The sequence below is a fragment of the Vidua chalybeata genome, chromosome 9 (genome assembly GCF_026979565.1).
Source record: "Vidua chalybeata isolate OUT-0048 chromosome 9, bVidCha1 merged haplotype, whole genome shotgun sequence".
NCBI lineage: Eukaryota > Metazoa > Chordata > Aves > Passeriformes > Viduidae > Vidua > Vidua chalybeata.
In genome coordinates this window covers 16,397,408-16,417,716 of record NC_071538.1, presented here as the reverse complement: position 1 = coordinate 16,417,716, position 20,309 = coordinate 16,397,408, and the positions used below count along the sequence as shown (strand labels likewise).

At 35.8% G+C, this 20,309-nt stretch overlaps 1 protein-coding gene across 3 annotated transcripts in view; it reads left to right on the top strand.

The window, feature by feature from the left end:
• ZZZ3 (zinc finger ZZ-type containing 3) overlaps positions 1–20,309 on the top strand; it is a 56,710-nt gene that overhangs the window by 14,810 nt on the left and 21,591 nt on the right. For all 3 annotated transcript variants that reach the window (XM_053950182.1, XM_053950183.1, XM_053950181.1), the window contains exons 2-3: positions 9,102–9,255; positions 11,515–13,076. In XM_053950182.1, the coding sequence (XP_053806157.1) occupies positions 11,566–13,076 (1,511 nt within the window). In that variant the 5' untranslated portion in view covers positions 9,102–9,255; positions 11,515–11,565. The remainder of the gene's footprint in view (positions 1–9,101; positions 9,256–11,514; positions 13,077–20,309) is intronic.

The following is a 20,309-nucleotide window of genomic DNA, read 5'->3' as shown; positions in this document are numbered from 1 at the left end:
AAAGCAGAATGGCAATCAAGTAAAACTAAATTATATGTGATGTGGTCATAGTTCTATTTGAATTACATATATTAGACTAGAAAAGTAAATAGGCTACCAAGGTACTGTTAAATCAAGGAAATTGTGGCTAACTATCCTATCTGGAAGTAGTTAGATATGAACAGTAGCATCTAGAAAAAAGTAATGTACTTGTTGAACTGGGAACAGTCTTACAATAAAGTCAGTGGTTTTTTTTAAATAAAGGCCTCAATTAGCAGTAGATGTGCTGTGATTAAAGGGGAGGGTATGTGGTAGTGTTCATATTACACACTGGTTTGTTTCCTGTGCCTAAAGACAGGACAGCAGCAAAACAGAAAGCAGCTGCTCACTGCCCCTTTAAGAGCTTTTAAAAACCACAGTTCATAATGCACTTAAAACACCTTCAGTACTTGCCAGTGGAAACTCCCAAGTCAAGCAGACTGAAATATGCATAACAGTCTTCTTACTCAGAAAACATAAATACAGCCTGAGCATACAGTGAGAACGTCAGGCTATAGAGGTGTATTGAAACCTCTCTGCTTAACAAGCTCAGTGTCAGCCACAAAGCAGAATTGGGAAAGCATCTAAGAATAAACATTTTCAAGTGCTGATATCTGCAGTTTTGTCAGGATGCCAAGAGAGTTGGGAGAAAATTTCTGTTTGCCTTCAAGTGCTTCTGGGGAGAAAGGCACATTCTTGGTGTAGATGCTGACGTCCAGCTCGCAGAGCAGGAACGTGCTCACAGCTGCTTTGAAAGGCTGCATTGCAAAGCTGTCATGGATGGCTAAATATGGCTGTAGCAGTTGTGTTGTGTATTAGACCAAACTGCAGCATGAGTCAATGAAAATAAACAACATCCTATATGGAAGGCAGAAGGAGGGATGGGTCCTTTTACTGCAGATCACTATTTTGAGAACTGCCAAAATATTGAGGTTCTAGCATAGAGTACAGTACTGAAACATGTCAACAGCTGTAGCACCTCAGACAGTTTCTTTAGAAAATAGATGTTTCTCTGGCTGTTCACCAGAGAAATGACTTGATGTAATACAATTTTATTAATATATCAAAGTCAGTTGTAATCAGCCACATTTAAAAGAGCTGAGGCTCTTAAAAATAACTGCCAATCAAAAAGTGACATAAGGCAAGTCATTTACAATTGGACACAATGATCTTGAAGGTCTTTTCCAGCCTAAATGATTCTGTGATTCTATGGTAACAGGCTACTACTGTGTTTAAATTCAAGTTTAAAGCATACTTGGCTTATAAGCTTGTCCGTTACTTTGCCTAGCCCCTTGCATGTGAGAACTGGTCTGTGTGCTGGTGGTGACTGGTGCTATGATTATACACCCAGCATCAGCTGGTGTGCCAAGGGATGCCTGTAATTCTGGAAGCATGAAAATGCACTGGGTGAGAAGACACAGCATGGTCACAGCACAGCTGTGACAAACTGCATTTTTTTTCTTCATGGATTTTGGGATAGTTCTGCATGCCCTCCCTGCCCCTAGTCTGTCCAGAATAGATTTTCAGCATTTGGAGTGTGATTTAGATCAACTGTTTAGGTGTCCCTCTATTTGTTTACTGTTGGCACTAAGTAATATTTGAATCCTTAGGCCAACTTAGCAACTCCCCTAAATTTAGCTGAGAGTAAACATCTCAGAGCTGTAGAGATCTTGCAGCTTTCACAAAAATTGTAGCCCCCTTTTTAAGGGGGATTTGAGCCCAGTAGCCACCTGCTATACATGGTTTTCAAGCAGTCTAGCCAGTGCATGTATGGATTGGAATTTGCTTCACCATCCTTAAGGTTTGGAGATGGCCAGAGGGAGGAACATGACATTTTTCAGAGCATTGAAGGTGCGTTGGGATGTGAGGCAGAATGGTGCCATGTTTAGGACTACAGAGCCAGCCCATTGCTGATCTGCTTATAGAATAATGTGTATCCCCTAGATGGGTGAAAAAGCTTAGATTGAGGCAAAAACATTATCAGATAGAAAATAAGTGGCTAAAACAGTTTTCATGAATGTAGATAGCTGGAAAAACAGCCTTCTCAGTTTTTGTTTCTTTGGGGAGTGAGGGCGTATTTTATATTTTAAAGAAAAAATTAGAACAAAAGCATTTTAATTCTGAAACAACACGGAAAATGTTTTACAGGAACTGTTGCGTGCCTCACGTGTCCCTTTTCCAAAGTCTGGATTTATGTTTGCCTTAGTATGATGTAGGAGCACTTCAAAGCACGGCCCACGCAGGGCACCTGGTGTTGTGTGTGTGGTGCTGCTCTGAGTTGTGCATCAGCCTTGTGAGGCTCATGGAGCTGATGCTGTAATTTTGCATATAAAAAGCTGTATTAATTGTTGCATTTCAAATGCATGCCCTTGACTGAAAATCATCAGGGATAAAAATGTTCTCGACAGTATTTCATACAATATGCCCTTTACAGTTTACTTCATAAGGTAGGTAGCATGTTTGTAGTCACTGCTCCAAAAGTAAATCAGACAGAGTAGTAATTTCCAGTGTAATGTTGTACAAAAATGAGCAAACTGGTTTATCCTGGGGCTTTTAAGAAAAAGTATAGGAGCATTGATTTTCTCCATCAAGTTGCTTTTCATCTGTAAACTGCTAGCAGGATTATTAAGTACTTGATGAACTCTTAAAATTGCAGCCTACCTATGGGGAAAAGCAATGTCTTTTTATGCTAGATATTTTCTGTATATTGTAATAATAACTTCTTCAGGGAATAAATAATAGTTTTCCTATTTATATAAAACTCTGTTCTGTGTTTAAAAGATTAAATATTATTGGAGTTTTCTCCTAGAGTAACAGTTTGACAAATGGTTACTGTAATTAAGTTAGTGTAATTAATTTTATAATGAGCTTTTCAAGAACTTGTGTGATTTAGTGTATCTCAGAAATGTTAGTCACGTGTTTTGGTAATCCTGCAGAGGAGATACTCCTTGGATAACAGGACACCTAATTAGCAATTGAATTGAAAAAGGCATATTATAATTTACATGAACGTGAAAAAGGCATATTATAATTTAGAGTGGGACTTTCACCTAGGATGATAAAGTGGATTGGGTAGGTGTGGTGATCAGGATATAGAGGGATGGCCAATAAGTGAGGCTAAGCATAATTGTTTTAATTGGGACATGGAAGTTATTTAGATAGTCTGATTTCAATTTTCTTGATAAGTTAATTGTATCAGACAGTAATGACTTTATTGACTAAATATTAGTTAGTAAAGTAGGTGGTTCAGTAAGGGTGTTTGCCTAAAGTCACTGTCTTTATTCAGGACAAGAGCAAATTGTATTAAATGATCATTTTTTGCATTTTTCTGTTAAGACAACATGCTAAAGATGAGCACACCAGGTGGTGCGTTGACGTGTGGAACGTGGTCTCTTGTTCCAAGGGGCTGTGGTATACCACCTCCCAAAGTTCACATCTTCACCTTCTCTTGTGGCCATGTGATCCCATACTTGGGCTGCAGCACATTGTCCTTTAATATGACCCACAGGAAAAATTGATTTATCTGGAGCCATCTGAAAAGAAAAGATGATATTTTCAACTCTGACCTATTTGTAGATTTATTTCAGAGTATAGTCCCACAATAGTTGTGTTGACAGAGTTGTCCCAGGTATTTGAGACAGATAATTGGGATAAGTGCTGTGTGATGTATGTAAGTGAATTGGGACTAGGTAAAAATCACAGATTCTGCCTGTTCCTTCCAGTTATTCCCAGTTCCAGTTTTCCTTATTCACAGTTATGTTCTTTCTGTCTTCTAGCAGTTCCTCAGGATTTCTGTGTGTCTCTTTCTCCAGGCAGCATCCACTCATTTTGCCAATGTAGCTGGTCTCCTTACCTGTGCATTCCCATTTATCATTCCCCTCAGCCTGCCTTCATCACAGCTCCACCAGGATTTTTGTTCTCAGGCAGACTCTTCTCTATGCCAAATCCAAATTTCTTACTCCAAAATATGGAGGAAGAAAACCTTGAAGAAGCAGTCTGATGTGTCTTAAGCAGCAAGAAGGGTTTAAAATAATTTCCATATTTGTGCACAGAAATGAGTAATTATTTTGACTGAGAATTCCAAAGAGAGACAGCAGGGTGGGAATATCAGTCTGAGACAGATGCTTCAATGTATAATTTCAGCACAAACTCTGATTTGGCCAGGATACAAGAAACTGAAAGCAGTTTAAGTGTTTCAGGCTTTAAAGAGAAGAAATTTGATATAGTAGTTGCTTTTCTAGAGTTCTGCTGTAAAGTCTCACTTGTATAATTCATATTTAGGTTTATGTGAAGTAATTTTGCAATCTTATCCTGGAATGTCTGGCTGGAAGAGGGGTGATGCCTATATCACACCCATCCTCCCAGTAAGTTTCTTCATATAGGTAGCCCAGAAAAGTGAGAAATACCAGTGCTGTCAGCAGTTCTGATTGCACTGCTGAGTGGAAGGGGTGCAGAGGAACAGATGTTCATTGCTGGTCATTGTCATACAATTTTCTGCTTCAGCCTTTTTTCGTGGTTTTAGAGAAAGAGTAAGACTGTGTTAGGAGGAGGTAGAGCTTTTGTTTGTTTTCATACATCCTATTGTTTAACTGCCAATTCATTTTCCCTGCCTATTACATTTTTTTTTCCTTCCAGAAAGAAGTAGAAATAGCTTTCCACAAGAAGATTGTTTCTAAAGAATTTTTTTCCTCTTATGTAAGAATAGGTTTGTCTAGCCTAGTGAACCCATCTCTTTTAAGGAAGAAAAATAGCATATTGAATTATCCATTCTGGTTCTTTGCAGTTTTAGTTTTGAGTAAAACTTTTCCCTTGCTAGTTTGCTAGCTTTTAAAACCTGTTGATTTTTTTTTTTTGTATTATTCTATTTTTTTTACTTTCTTTATTTTATCTTACTAGCCTTTTATATATAAGGTTAATACAAGTAGTCCCATTCTGACAGACTATTTTGACCATATGCAGTATAATCCTACTGTGTCAGAGACAGCTGAAATCTCAGACTAACTCCAGTAACACTTATTAATTTTTTTTGCTTTTAAGCTTTTGTTATAGCTTTAAGCTGCTTATTGTTACATATTATTACAAGTAATATCTTCATAATGTCTTTTGGTGGAAGTTATTTCTATAATTTGAAAGTACTGCTTGTTTTGATGTAATGCAGAATCAGAAGAATAAAATGCTGTTTCCAGAAAACTGATTTCTTGCTAATGTAGTTCTGTGAAACTCAGTATGTGTGGGAAGAGATGCTGGCATACTCTAGATGTGATAGACTGCTGAATATAATTTGTTAAATGAAATTCATCCCTAATTTAGTAATACTACTTTGTTAGGAAGTGATGTATTTTCTCTGTGGAGATAATCCAAAGTCTTGATAATCTGGTGTCTGTGCAGATTCTCGTCTTTTCAGTGGTGCTAATTTTTTGTCTCGTGCAAATACTTCTGTAAGGGGTTAGATTTTGTTTGCATAAATAGCTGCTGCTTTCAGTTTTTAAAAATGTACTGTTGTAAGTAAGATTCCATTGCTCTGCAGAGAATTAAAGAACTGCTGTTTCATACCACAGAGATCCACTATTACTTTGGGCAATTATATATGTGTGTCACATTTGCTCTTGGTAATTTTGCCAATAGCAGATATTGTCTCTGAACTAATTTGGGGATTTATTAGAGAGTAAATCTAGTATGCTACTAGAGAGTGCTCCTGCTATCAGATATCCACAAATGCCATATCTGACCACTAGGAAAAATGTGAATCTTTATCACTGCAGTATTATCACTGAGCATATTGATTGTTAGATGAGACTCACAAGAAAGATAACAGATTATTTCTCTTCAATATGAAAATGATTCATTATACTCTAGATCAGATGAACACACTATTCTGTTTTCTAGGGTTGAATTGTTGTGGAAGACTTTAGATATTGCCCATTTTCATCAAATAGTGACATCAAGCCATTTATTGGAGACTTCTCTTGAAAGTTTGTTCTCCCCCAGCCCCAGTACACAATATTTTTTAAAATTTGTTTAATGTTGTATGTACTGTTACTTTATCCATCCTAAGTTCCATATATATAATGGAAGTTCCATATATATAATTCCAGCACAGTTATAGTAGAGGCTGGTTTCAGGTCTGGTGTACACCCAGTATGTTCAGGTATCGACTGCTTCTTTTCACTGTCTCTTTTCTAGCTTAGGGACACGTGGAACATACTTGTAACTGCATCCATGTTTCTGAATTCCTTTAAACCATTGGGCTCGTGCTTGACTCTCAGATAGACATAACCCCGAAAAAAAAAGGGTAATTCTGCCTGTTTAGGAAGGGTTTTCCTCATTCTGCTGTCTTTAACTGTTGGTTTTCATGTCTATGTAAATTTGTTTCCTTTGTTGCTAGAAGTTTTCATGCACATGGTTCAGTGTTCAGTAACTTTACTAAATAGGTTTGTGGTTAAGTTAAATAAAAATTCTAGCATAATGTGAATATGATGATAGGTATTGGTAGAGTCTGCCTAAAGCTGAGTAAGTTTAAGGGTTCTTAAATGCAAAAAAAATGCATACCCAGAAATGCATCCTATATTGTCATCAAGTGCTTGATTGTATGCAAGATGTACAGACAATTTCTGCAAGTAGTTGAACTTCAGTCTCACGCTGAGGATTGTCCATACTGATTAATGTGTGACCATTTCCTGTACAGTTTCAGCAGCAACATTTGCTCACTGGCTTCTTACACAGGTCTTCCCCACAAGAGATGAATTCAGAGTCCCTTACTTATTTCAGAGCTCTATCTGCATTACACTCTATTTAACCTGTAACTTCTTAATTTTTACTGGGTTCTGCAGACCACTGTGTGTTGTTTCTTAGCTGATTATCACTCTTCAAACTTGTAGCCTTTGTTGCAGTATTCCAGTATTCTTTCTTAAATGTTGATGTGGTTCCCTGAAGAAAGGCTTTTAGATCTAAAAGCTTATTTAGTTTCCCTTGCACTCCTTATTGCAGCTCACAAATAGCTTCCCAAAATGAGTGGTGTCCAAAACATTAAATTACTCTTCTATTGAATTTCTCTGCCACAGAATATGTGGTTGTTCTAAGTGAAAAATGTCATTGTAATTGGTTATGCAATGTGAAGGAGTGATAGTTAATTTTCAAGACAGTTTTTCCAAGAAGATTTCTGTGAAAAATTATATAATTGTTTGCTTGTTAAGCCCTTGTGAATGTTGTTTTCTAGGTTTTAAGCGTAATTAAGGTGCTGTCATTTCACTGTATCCTGATTTAAATTTCCTCTTTTTTTTAATTGTTACTCCCTCCTCCATCCCTGCAAACTGATACCAGACAAAAAATTCTAAGTAATACTTTTTTTACCCACCTTGGTTTCTTCTCTGAAGTTATTTACACAGTCTTTTTGCTGTTTCTAAAATGCTTTGGCTGTCCCCAAAGGCAAATGACACAGCAGGGGTTGTGTCATTCCTACTGTGAGTAAAATGGGGTTGTTTGGGCTAAAGAAAATCAGGAGAGATGAGGTGTACAAATCTGACAAAATACTGACATTACTATTCCAGCCATTCCTGAAACAATTTATTCATATATGTTCTTTACTTAGGAGTGGTAATTAAAAATTATGAGAGTAGGCCACCTTCTGATTGGCTCACTGTTAATATTTTGTTTAAATGTTTCCTTTAAATGTTTCTTTTGTTTAAATGTATTTTTACCAAAGTTGCTGAGCTAGTATTTTTATTTGGTATGTTGTTCTTTTGCAAAAATTGGTCAAACTCTGTTGTACTTTTGGTATATCCAGATGCATCAGTTAAAGGGATCTTTACGAAAGGCAACAACATGGATTAAGAGTACCATGCATTTTCAAGTGGTGGTCTTTGCCTTCTTTCATTCTTTGTCTTATTATGATGATAGTTCTCTCCTGTTTGTTAAATTGAGAAATCCCACTGAATAAATGAAACCTGATTTGATTTAGTTATCTACATAATAGAATTTGTGATACTTCATGTAGCATCAGTAGATAAACATCTTCTGTTACTGAACTTCACTGCAATTAGACATAATTAATCTCTTCTCTTATGCAGCTCAATTTGTATTTTGAATTGGCAACTTAATGGTGAATTAATTTTCTGTTCTTACCATATGAAATCTTAACTAGGTTGAAAGTAAAGACAATTTTCAGTAATCTAAATATAAAAACAGTAAAAAATCTAGAATGAAGAATAGAGAGGAACCTGTCAGCTTGTGTTTTAGATCAGCAAGTTTTGAACTGTCAAGATGAAAACAAGGTCACTTGTATGTAGTTAATAGAATATGAAGAAAGTTTCAATTACCACTATTCTTTAGTGGATTATGGTGCCTTTAAGAACATCTATAGTACTAGATGTTCTTTAATTAAATGTGATTGCTGGTGTATTTTTTCAAGCAGTAACTTGGTCATTGGCCCAGATGCCCAAATTGGAGACGACTGAAAGCATTGTGTAACTTCTGGATCTGTAGATGTATTTTGTCTTTCAATATCCAAAATATTTCAGTTCCACTACAAATGAGGTGCTATACATTGTTTTCCTTGGATGAAGAACAGGTTTCATGTGAACTCTAGAAAGCATTTTAGTCCCATTGTATTGATGAAAGTTATTCAGGAATTTGGAACCAATATAATTAGAGGTCTGCTCAGTTAATTAAAATTTAACAGCAGAGTTTTTCACCGTGTATCTAATTATAAAATACAGTGCATTTCATAATTCATTAGTTGTAGTACTACCTTTCACTCCTTGTTTTCTTATGTCTCTTCAAATACCTTCTAAAATTTGAACACTCTAACACGACTTCTGTGAATTCATTTGCTTGCACATTTAGTGTGATACAGTGAATCACTTAGAAACTACCAAGGAAGACATTTTGCATTTGAAACCTAAATTAGCATTTCACATACTTAATTACTTCATAGCACATTGATCTTTCTTTCAGTAGGGCACTTTTAAAATTGATAATTTCTTCTTTAAAAAGCTGTTACTCTTTATATGTCCTGTTGCATTCTTCTTCCTTTTCAGTGTGGTAATTTAAATGTTTTATTGATATCTTTGTCTTTTTCTCAACAGTTTTCAAAATCTGGTTAATGTGATAGCATAAACTAGTGAAGCATTTGGATTACATGATGGATATCAGCAATGGTGATTGATATTATTTGAGTGGTACAGTAAGAGTCTGCTGTATGAAATGCCAGAAGTTTACATTTCTTCTAGTTTTGCAATGGTAAGTTTTTTTACATTTGTACTAAGGAAATAATAACTTTCTTATCATGTCAGGTGTATTTCTTGAGAAAGTATCATATCAGCAAATCAGTAAAGATTTCTCTCTTACTCATGATTTCTAAAGTCTGTTGCATTCAGAAATAATTACTAACCAATGTATACATTTCAATTTGGTTTAAGTTATTTTATTGGTACTGATTTGAAATGTCAGTTACTTGCCCCTAATATGTGCTAGCTTTAATTAGAACAACCTAGGGGAAATGGAATTAGAACAATGTAGGGGAAATGGAATAATGGAATTTGCTTGCTTGTATATTATTTATATTTTCTCTTAAGGCAGAGTGTGTTGGAGAGCTCACACTTAAAGTGGACAGAATGAAAGTTAGTGCTGCAGTTATCTCTTTAGATACATTTTCAGGAATACAAACAGTGCACCTTTCCAGGCATTCATCTGAGGCAGCAGGAATAGCTAAGAAGCAGGAGGGTTGTAGCAGCACAAATAAATCACAGTTTTGAGAACATTTGAAATTTTCACTTTATAATTATCTTTTTTTTTGTTGCACAAAATGACGTGCTGTCATACACAGTTGTGTATGAGCTCTACCACATATACACAAAATTAATGTGCTTTCCTCTACAGTTTTGCCCAGAACTACACCAAGCAATACTGTTAGAATACATTGCTTTCCTTAAGAAATCCTGCTTGCATTGTGAATTCCTAAACACACAATACAGTAAATACTGGTAATTGTTAAAACAGAATTGTATTGCGTGAGAGAGTACTTGTTTTGTCCCATTCTCTTTTCTGTTTTAGGACCATCTGACACTTAAATAGTAGATTTGGGAGAATTTATGAATTTATGTTCCCTTTTTTCCCTTCTTTGCTGAAAATGAAAAATGCCTCTTGAAACAATTTTTTCCATTTGTTATTTTCAGCATTTCTAAGTAATGTGTGAAAGGTTTGAGTCCGTATTTAAAATGTGTAGTTTTCACATCATATGACAGTTGAATGGGTTTTTATAATCTGGAATTTGGGTAGATGAAAAAGGGAAGGTGTGCCATTATGCACAAATGTGAATCCGTTCATTAGCAAGGCTATTATGACAGATGTGTGGTGATACGGGGTTTGACACGTTGAACTTTTAAAGATTAAATGAATAGAAGAGTAAGACTGAACTGAGTTCTCTTAAAAACTCTTTTGAGAGACTGGGCAGGTCAAGTACTCCTACATTTCACCCTGCAATGTGGAATACAGGCACTCTTAAATGGGATGATTCGAATTTATCTTTGAGTCTGACTTGAATCTGATCTGAGCGGTGATCCATCTCAGCAGCTGAGAGGGAAACAGCCTTCCAGTACCTCGGATGAGATTCCTGATAGAGTTAGGCTTTTGTTGTCGTAAGTGATACAGAAGTAGGAGAGGCCCCACCTGGGTATAAGGAAAAATATTTCTGCTTTAAGGACTGGAACAGGTTGCCCAGAGAAGTTGTGGAATATCTGTACTCAGTGTTTTTGAAGACCCAGCTGGATAATGTTCCATGTAACTAAATCTGAATTTAGGCCTCATGTTGATTTGAATGGGAGGTTGGATAGGATTGCCTCCCAAAGGTCTTTCCAGCTGGAATGATTTTATGATTCTGATTCAGAAATTTTCTTTTATTTCAATTTTACTAACAAGAACTGTAAGTATTTTTTAGTCATGTGCTTTATTTTTTTAATTACCTGCTAAATTCGAATTGCAGTTCTTCTTTGTTATTTATGAGAGATTTGTTTTTTCTTTAGGCAACAACTGAGTAAGCAAATGCAATTTTAATGGTTTACTTCTTAGTCTGTGAAACCATGTAACTGGAAACTGTGGGATATTAAAAATGCAGTCTCATACCTTTTACTTGAACAGAAAAATTTAAATAATTATACCAATACATTATAATATATGTACAATACATAAAAATAGTGTATTTTAATAACTAGAGCCTAACTGGGACATTCCAGCCTTACGTAAGGCATAAATATGAGCAACACTCTCACAAGTACTAAAGCCAGAACAACCACAAATACCAAGTCAGCTACTTTGTAGCTGAGATGGAAAAAAATTAGTTCACTAAAGAAATACCACAGAAAGAAGGAGTGTGAATACATTGAATGGGCTTACTCAGTTTTACATTGGTATGTTTGTGACAATACATTCTTCAGATTTGCTCTGTCTCTAGGTGTTTTTTAAATACTTTTTCTGACTGTTTTGTTTACTTTTTTTCTGAAGGTTTCCCAATGAGTGGATCACAATGAACATACTTTAGGGACTTGCCATAGTATGGCTGCTTCTCGATCTACTCGTGTTACAAGATCTACAGTGGGTTTAAATGGTTTGGATGAAAATTTTTGTGGTAGAACATTAAGGAACCGTAGTATTGCTCATCCAGAGGAAGTCTCACCCCATCCTCAAATCCGATCCAGGTCACCAAAGAAGAGGCCAGAGTCTGTGCAAACTCAGAAGGGCAGCAACGGTGGCAGAACTACTGATTTGAAACAGCAGAGTGCTCGGGAGTCATGGGTGAGCCCTAGAAAGAGAGGGCTGTCCACTTCAGAGAAAGATAATGGTGATAAACAAACTGTGGAAAATAGTGAAAAAAAACAAGCAGAACCTGTTTCACCAGTTTTGAAAAGAATTAAACGCTGTCTACGTTCAGAGGCACCCAACAGTTCTGAAGAAGACTTGCCCACTAAGGCAGAGAAGGAGTCATTGGAGCATAAAAGCTTAGTGTCGGACAATGATGCAACCTCCACGGGGACTAAGCGAGCTTGTCGATGTCTTATATTGGATGATTGTGAGAAAAGGGAAGTTAAAAAGGTGAATGTCTGTGCAGAAGGGTTTAATAATTCTGCAGTAGTTGAAGAGGTTGCAGGTTATCAGACTGTCAATGGAGTTGGTGAGAGAGACTCAAATTCTCTTAACTGTGATGACTGTCAGGCTGATGGGAATGCTAAGCAGAACAGTGCTGGTTCCCGTACGCCCAAGGACAAAACAGTAGCAGAAAATGGAAACTCATTTGCCCATTCTTCGTTGCTGCTTAATAGCAGCAAAGAGGACAGTGTTGTAGACCATTATGTGCCTTGCACAAACTCTCAAGAACAGGTAAAGTTAGAGGACCACAAACCAATGAATGACTGCTTGCCTGAGGAGCATGCTAATCAGGCATTTGAGCCAGCTACAGGGTCCTTTTCTGAAATCCAGTCATCTTTGTTAAGGGATTCGGAGGAGGAGGTGGATGTTGTAGGAGATAGCAGTGCCTCTAAGGAACAGTGTGCTGAAAACACCAATAGCAACCTGAATACTCATCATGACAGTGCATCAATCTCAGGTGAACCTGAACCACATTCTTCCGTGCTGAACTGTGTTTCGGCTCAGATGACAAATATGTTGGAACTTCAAGAACACAGATACACATTGAGAACTTCACCACGAAGGGCTGCCCCTGCCAGAAGTAGCCCTACTAAAAATAACTCTCCTTGTAGAGAAAACGGACAGGTTGAGGAAAATAATCTTAGTCCTACTGAAAAGAATGTACCTGTCGGTATTAATAATATCAATGGATCTCCCAAAAAGTCTGAAGAAATCAAACAGAATGAAAAAGAGAGAAATAGTAATACAGGGGATCATGGGAGTGATGGACTAAGAAAGCCACTTTCTGAGTCTAGGCTTGTTGCTGGATTTGTACCATCTGCCAAAGAGAGTGCCAACATCCACACTGCAGAGGAGGATGAGGAAGAGCCTGATGTGTATTACTTTGAATCAGATCATGTGGCATTGAAACACAACAAAGAGTATGTGTAACTATGGTAACCATGAATTCTGCTTTTGTTTCTTACCAAAAATATAATATTATTACAAAAATTATTAAGTATTTAATGTACTTCCACAAAAATTTAAGTGCTTTATAATTTTCATACTCTTCAGTCTTCATTTTTCTTGTTTCTACCTCAAACAAAATTAAACTCTAATATGCAGTATGGTACAGCAATGTGGTTTATACATTTCTAGCAATCAGAATTCTCGAGCCAGAACTTGGTTTTTTTGAGTTTCTTTGGGTATTTGTTTCTTTAAAAATGCATCTGTTATTTATTTTCTCTTAAAAACTAGCTGGAAGGAAAGGAATTAATTAGATTTCAGTCACTTATCAGCATATCCAATGGACACTGCAGATAAAGCTTATACAATTATCATTCTGCTGTACATAAAAATTAAAGTTAGATACTTTTTTAGAGTGTCATGGGAAACAACTCAGCATTATTGTGTTCAGGGAGATGAATTGATCAAATGCAGCAACTTTCTCCAAAGTAAATTATGTCTACATTGCTATTTATATTACTTAACATGTAAATATAGGATGATGATGATGATTATTATGCTCTGAATCGTTTTAATGTTTATCATCTGAATGTCTGTAAGTAGAACTGTGGTAACTATATCTTGTGGTAAATGTGCAAGAGCTTTTGAAACAAAAGGGTGATTCACTGGAGAAAGTTTACATGGAGAAAATTTGTCTTCAGGTAGTAGATCAGGACACAATTTTTTATTTCAATTTTTGTAATGCTGTTTTGACTCCTGTATTTTGCTGTTTAGTAGGTGTTCTGTATTTTGTTGTGTGTTCTGAAAGGCCAAGTGCAGATGATCTTCAGTGTGCTTCGTATGAAGGGCTGAAGCACTGTTGGTAGTTCAGTGTAAATGTAGTAAATGTTCACAGCACAGTCACTGTGAATATGGGGCACAAGGCATAGATGATTGTTTAATCTAGTGTGACTGGATTTTTGATATTAAAATTGCATTGTTTATGTAGTAAAATTTTGTTCAGTATTGGATATGAATAAATAATTTTAATCAGAAATTTTTGAATTCAAGGATGGGTTAGACAAACTGATTTCAGAGTAATGCTCAAATATTTGCAGCTTCAGCCATCAGTCCAAAGTGGACACTTTCCCAGTAGATAGAAAGAAAATTACATATGGGGAAAATGGACTGTTGTCTTTTGACTCTCTTAGGGTGATTTTGGATCTGTATGAAATATGACTTCATCTGATGTTAGTACACAGATTCATTAGTAATGTGGTTTGATGTAGGGGATCATATTTATTATAAATACTATAAAAATAACAATAGTTTTTTCTATTCTTAAACACAGATCTAAATTGTCCTTGGAAATTTCAGGTGTGTGCTCTGGTGTTAGCTTTTAAACATACACAGTCCTGAAGAAATGGGTGGTTGTTGTTCAGATTGGCAGCCTGTTTGTGAGACCTTGTTGGGGAGCTTTTGAAATTGCAAGTAGGACTTGCTAGCTTGCAACTAACTTGTTGCCTGAATGCAGAATTCCAAAAGAACTGGTTTTTGTTTTTATTCTGTCTTATATTTCTACTTACCCAAAGGGAAGCATGTTACTGGGGGGAGGGAGTGTTAACCTTATCTTTTCGTAATTAAAATTTTTTTTGATAGAACTAGAAAACTACATGCCATCCTTTTTTGTTGTTTACATTTATAAGAAAATAAGTCCGGTATATTGATGGTTCTGCATGGTAATAGGATCCTTCTAAAAAACTTAAGTCAATATTTTGACAAACGAGTGCAGTTGTCATTTATCCAGAATTTCATGCTTCAAGAGTAAATCAAGTGCAGTGCACTATATCCTCTCTCCAGTTTCAAAAATAGTAAAGTTCATTAGGGGATATTTTTAATTCATGTGTAACAGTTTTTGAATAGTGTCTTAATTATACCCTTGTTTAATAATTTGGTGCTTACTTTCTGAAGTATTAAACTAAAAAAAAAAAACAAACCAAACTCTGCCAGTGTATCTGAAATGTATTCCCTGATGGGTCAGGTGCAAAGAATCCAGGGCTCCCATGCTATTAATAATAATAATTAATTCAGCTAGAGGTAAAGGATATTCACTTTGCTTGTGGTAGTTCTGGCTAAGCCAAGTGTTCTGGTGTTCTGCATGTCATATCTTCACATGGTACAGTTCTGTTTTTCTGCCCTTCATCAGTTTGGGGTTATTATGGGTGATTGTTTCTCTGGCTGATGTTTCTGTTCTCTTTTAAAAGCCAGTTCAAACATTAGCATCTTGGCTAGGCTGAGGAGGCAGATTTCTCCAGGAAGGCATTAGTATAATTCTTCAGATGTTCCATGGCAGAAAAAAAAATACATTCCTGTGTGTCCTAGAAGCTATTTTATATGGCTGTAAATTTATATTATTTCTTGTTACATTACATAGCTTGGTGACATACGTATTTATACAGTTGGTTTTCACTCTCCAAGAAATTATTGTGACATTGATAAAATATGAATATGCCAAAACCTTTAAGAGCTGTTGATAAGACTTGCTATAAGAAAAAAAAAAACCTAAATGTAAATAGTTGTATTTCTGTATGAATTTTGTTGCTTTTTGAATATTAACATGTTTAAGCAATATTCATATATTAATATTTCTGGGAAAACTAGATGATGTAATAGGAAAATAACTATCACAGATTATGGAATATTATTATTCAGAGAGAAGGCTGAAATGATGGATGTTCCCACAACGTCTTTATTAAAATAGATCTGTCCTACAAAGACAGAGATGAGATCTCTAAGCAGAAATTTTATCACAACATAGACATTTTTGTAGATAATAACAGACTGATGTGGGGGTTGTATAGTTGTGAAGTGTTGTTAATGTTGTCTGTTGCTACACACATAATTGGAATTTTTGTGTATTGTAACTGCTCTCAGAAAAGTATGGTTTAGTGTATATTGGAGAATTTTGCTTCTATGTTCTAGCTCAGAAATGTTTGCATTTTCTCCTGAGATACTTTCATCAAGTCTGAACTTCCTGATTTAAAACTTTCTACACTGCTGAATTTTATATGCTGTGTTTAGTATTTTGCATATGTCTTTCCTCAGGCATTTCTCATATCTCTTTGCTGTATCTTTTTATGCTGTAATTCTATCTCATACTGCAGCAGCTTACTTTAATTTTCTGTCTGGTGCAGCATTTTATTCTCACTACTTTCTGCCTTTGCCCAGTGTTTCATTTTGAGCCCTTTTTTGGTTTTGTTTTTTTCTTCTTCCTCTCTATTTCCTTTGGAGATTTGTAATATTTGGCAGGTATTAGCTTGCACAGAGGCACAATCTGTGTTTGACTCTTAGTCCTGGGTTCTAGATAAAAATGAAATTGAGGAATTGAGGTGTTACATGCATATAATGCATTACAGAATGTATTTCAAGAACTCTATACACTGCAATTGGCCTTACAGTAACCACTTAGACCTGGAGCAAGATCACTGAAATAGAAACCTCAGGTACGAGCAGTTCCCTACAGACATGCAATTGTAACAGTTAGGACCTCCTTCAGTAGATAGGTATTTTCATGTATCGTTATGACTTGATAATACTTAAAATTACAATAGCTGCACTGGCATTTAAAGTGAAGACAGATCAAATGAGGATTTTAATACATCTCTTAAAACCCAGTCTTGTGGATTCTTACCTGCAATGGGTTGTATTGTTGCAGAGATCTTGGAAACACAGACGACCGTACAGGATCATGCAACGATCAGATTTACATATACTTAACAACTGATGATAATACTGTTTATGTCTTTGGATCCACCTTTAATATTATATGAATGTGACAAAGAAAAACATTTTTAGCATTTTCTGTGGCATAGGTTCTGTATTTTACTCAGTCACAAATTTCCTGCCTACAGAGTCAAATTAAAGCAGTTCTGTATAAATGTTCATCTTACTGCACTTGAATAGTTAGAATAGGATTTGATGCACCTTGCCATACCAGTTATTTGAGAATTGCCTTAAACACAGACTTCTTAAAGTGTAACTCTAATGTCCTCTTTCTAAATTGCTAATATTCTAACTTTGCCTGCACCATGTTTTTTCCTTAACTGGAAAATATAAAAATATCCCTGTCTGTCTTCGAATATATTGGCAAATAATAATAGATCAGTTTTATAAATAAAGTCTGTATATTCAGGCTTTATGTGCTTCCAAATGAAAGTAAAATTGATCACACAGTAGGGATTTATTTCAATGTACAGATATGTCTTAACATTCCTTTGTAATTGTGTCATGTAGCTATGAGTAGCTAATAATTAATTTTCCTGAGATGGCAGTTTTAGTCTGTGAGAACTTTGTTTCTGACTTTGTTTCATCTTAAGGAATAAAGGGAATTGGTGTAAATCAAATTACTTTTAACAGTAGCAGTTTTAATCCATACCACTGAGTAATTTGTAGAATATATCACTAATATAAAATAATTGATGAAGTGTACAATTTTAGTGAAGAAAAAGAGAAGTTGATAATTTTAGAAAACCAAGTGTAAATGCCATATGTATTAGATTACAGTGTGATTTAATTCATCCTATGTTCCACAAAATTGGTGTGGCACACAGTGATATTTTTCTTAAATTACCTATTAATATAAAACTAAAACATGAAAAGTCAGTGTTTTTACAGAGAGTAGTTTCTATTGTCTGGTAGATGGGTCTGTGTTCTAAATAACCAAAACCAAGATTGGCTTTAAGTAAAACTATGTAGATGTTGGATGTGGCAGGTAGTTTATCCACAAAATAGAAATACAGTGGAAATCAATTAGAAACTTGTAATATGATTTTCTGGCCAACTTCAGTTTGCTTTTGCAGGTAATTATGTTATTAAAATCTGACAGTATAACAGGCACACAACCACATTTATTTATTAAATCCTTGTATTTTACTACAGCTTAAAACATGAAGTATTTTGAGAAGTTTTTACTGCCAGCATTACTGTTTTATCATGTTCTATAAAATAATTTCTGTCTGTACATTCTTGTCAAAGGAAAAGTTATGTGACAAAATTTTTGCAGGACTAAAGATTAAGGTTTGGTTAAGAATATTGTAATCACAGAATCATATTTTTTTAATTACATAAGCTATTCAGTAAAGACTAGAGCTCTTACTTTGATGATGCCTTGGGCATGTGCTGCATCAGCTTTTTGCTCCCTAGGAATGGGCACACTCTGGGAGCCATTAAATGTCAGGTACATTTGTCACATTCATTTTTCTTGCCTGAACAGAGGCATCTTGCTGTCAGCCACTGCATCATCCCAGTGAGCAGCACTGGCAAACACAGTGCAGTCCTCACTTAAATAGTGCATCCTGTGGAAAGTAAAGCTTGATTTCTTTTGGATTTGTGTCATTTACCCGTTGAATTCCTTCCTGATTTGCCTGCTTTTCTTTTTCTGCCTACATCTATGTAGGCACTTCCAGGAGTTCTCTGTAGCAGCAGTCCACTCCTGGAAGAGAATGTGAACTCTCCAGTGCAGAGATGTTTCCTTGTTGGCTGCCTCGATGTGGTACCTCTGGATGTGTGGGGTGATGGATTGATGGAGGAATGTGACAAGTAACAGTTGAATTCTGCTTGCCTGTCTCTTGTAGTGACAGTAGTTATGTCTCACCTCCTTTCCAAGCTGCCAGCTTTTGGAGAATACACAAGAATTCAGTTAGCCGTTCCAATTTCTTTGGTCACTATGGACCAAAAATCATGGAGTGGAAATATACACAAATATAAAAAAATCCAACCACAAGCAGCAAGAAACCTATTATTCCAATACAAGAAAATGTAGAAAATTGTTTCTCTGCTTGTTCATTTGGAAGTGCTTACCATTTCTAAGGATGCTCATTAGTAAATTCATCTAAACTGGAAAATTAAGGATCAATAAATAATAAAAATGGTTTTGAGGTGTAGGAAATACCACTTGGAAACAAATATCAAATGCCATAGGAATCACAGTCCTGATTAAAAAAAAAACCAAACAAACAAAAAAAAAAAAAAAACAAAACAAAAAAAAAATATACAAGAAAGCCAAGAAAAGATGGGGCAGTAATGTATTGACCCAGCACTGCTGTGTGGAGAGTGAGGCTCTGGCTGTGGTTTTGGCTGCTGACACAAGGACACTTAAAAGCAGAAGCAGTAAACTGTGGTTATACCAGTTATGTCAGTGTAAAGTTGTGTGGTGGAACAAGGAATAAATTAATGCTACCATAGTTGCCTACTTGGTAGGGATCACTAAAATATTAATAAGCATAATGATGCCACCAGGAAGACAAGAAAAATGTGACTGCCATTTGCTTTGAGAGTGGATTATCTTTGTCAGTTTTAACTAACCCAGCTTGAAATTGCTTCATGACTGATTTTAAGTTTTTGGTCTGGTCTTTCATGAAGTTTTAAAAGCATCTCCAGCATGAACTTCAAAACTGACCAGCAGTATCTTAAAAAAAATAGCATAAGTACTACGTATCGTACTAGCTGCTTTCAGTCAGCAGAGAGTCCTAATCAATGCAGTTGTTCCTTTGGCACAACAATACATACATTTGAGAGTTAGAAAGGTCTTGCTTTTTGGTTTTCTTAAGACTTTGTTCTTGGTAGGAATAGCCAGCTGTTTTTTCATTTTTTGTTACTGCACATCTTTATTTTGTTTTGGGTAGCTCAATAGTAAAAATATTGCTGCTGTTTTGTATAGCAATCTTAGAAAGTTTTGTGCTTCCTAAGCCCAGGACCAGCTGTGTTTGTCCACGGTTTATTATAGTGAGCACTAATAAAACTACATATTTTACTAATTTTCTTCCTTATTTCCAACTTTCCTTCCACTTGTTTAGCCAAAACATATTGATGAATAATGTTTTGTATTGCTGTTAGAAATTCAGCCACTCATGATTGTAGATCATATTCTTGTAATCTGGTTCTAATATTCAGATATCTCTGTAACAGATACTTGAGGGGAATATGTTAATTTGTTCCTATAGCAAGAATATACACCTGAATAATTGAGTGTGTGTTGTGTCTTTTTGGGTGAAAACCTGCAGAAACTAATTTAGAGTGAGTTGAAGGAGTTCAATAATCGGTGTTGTCAGCTTTCTCTGCTTGTCTTACCAGAGGATTTCTGTGCAGTTGGGTCAGTTTCAAGGGAACATGGGTCGCTCTTACTTTGTCTCTGGAATAAAGCTCCTCCTGATTGTTTGCTTTCCCCAGCA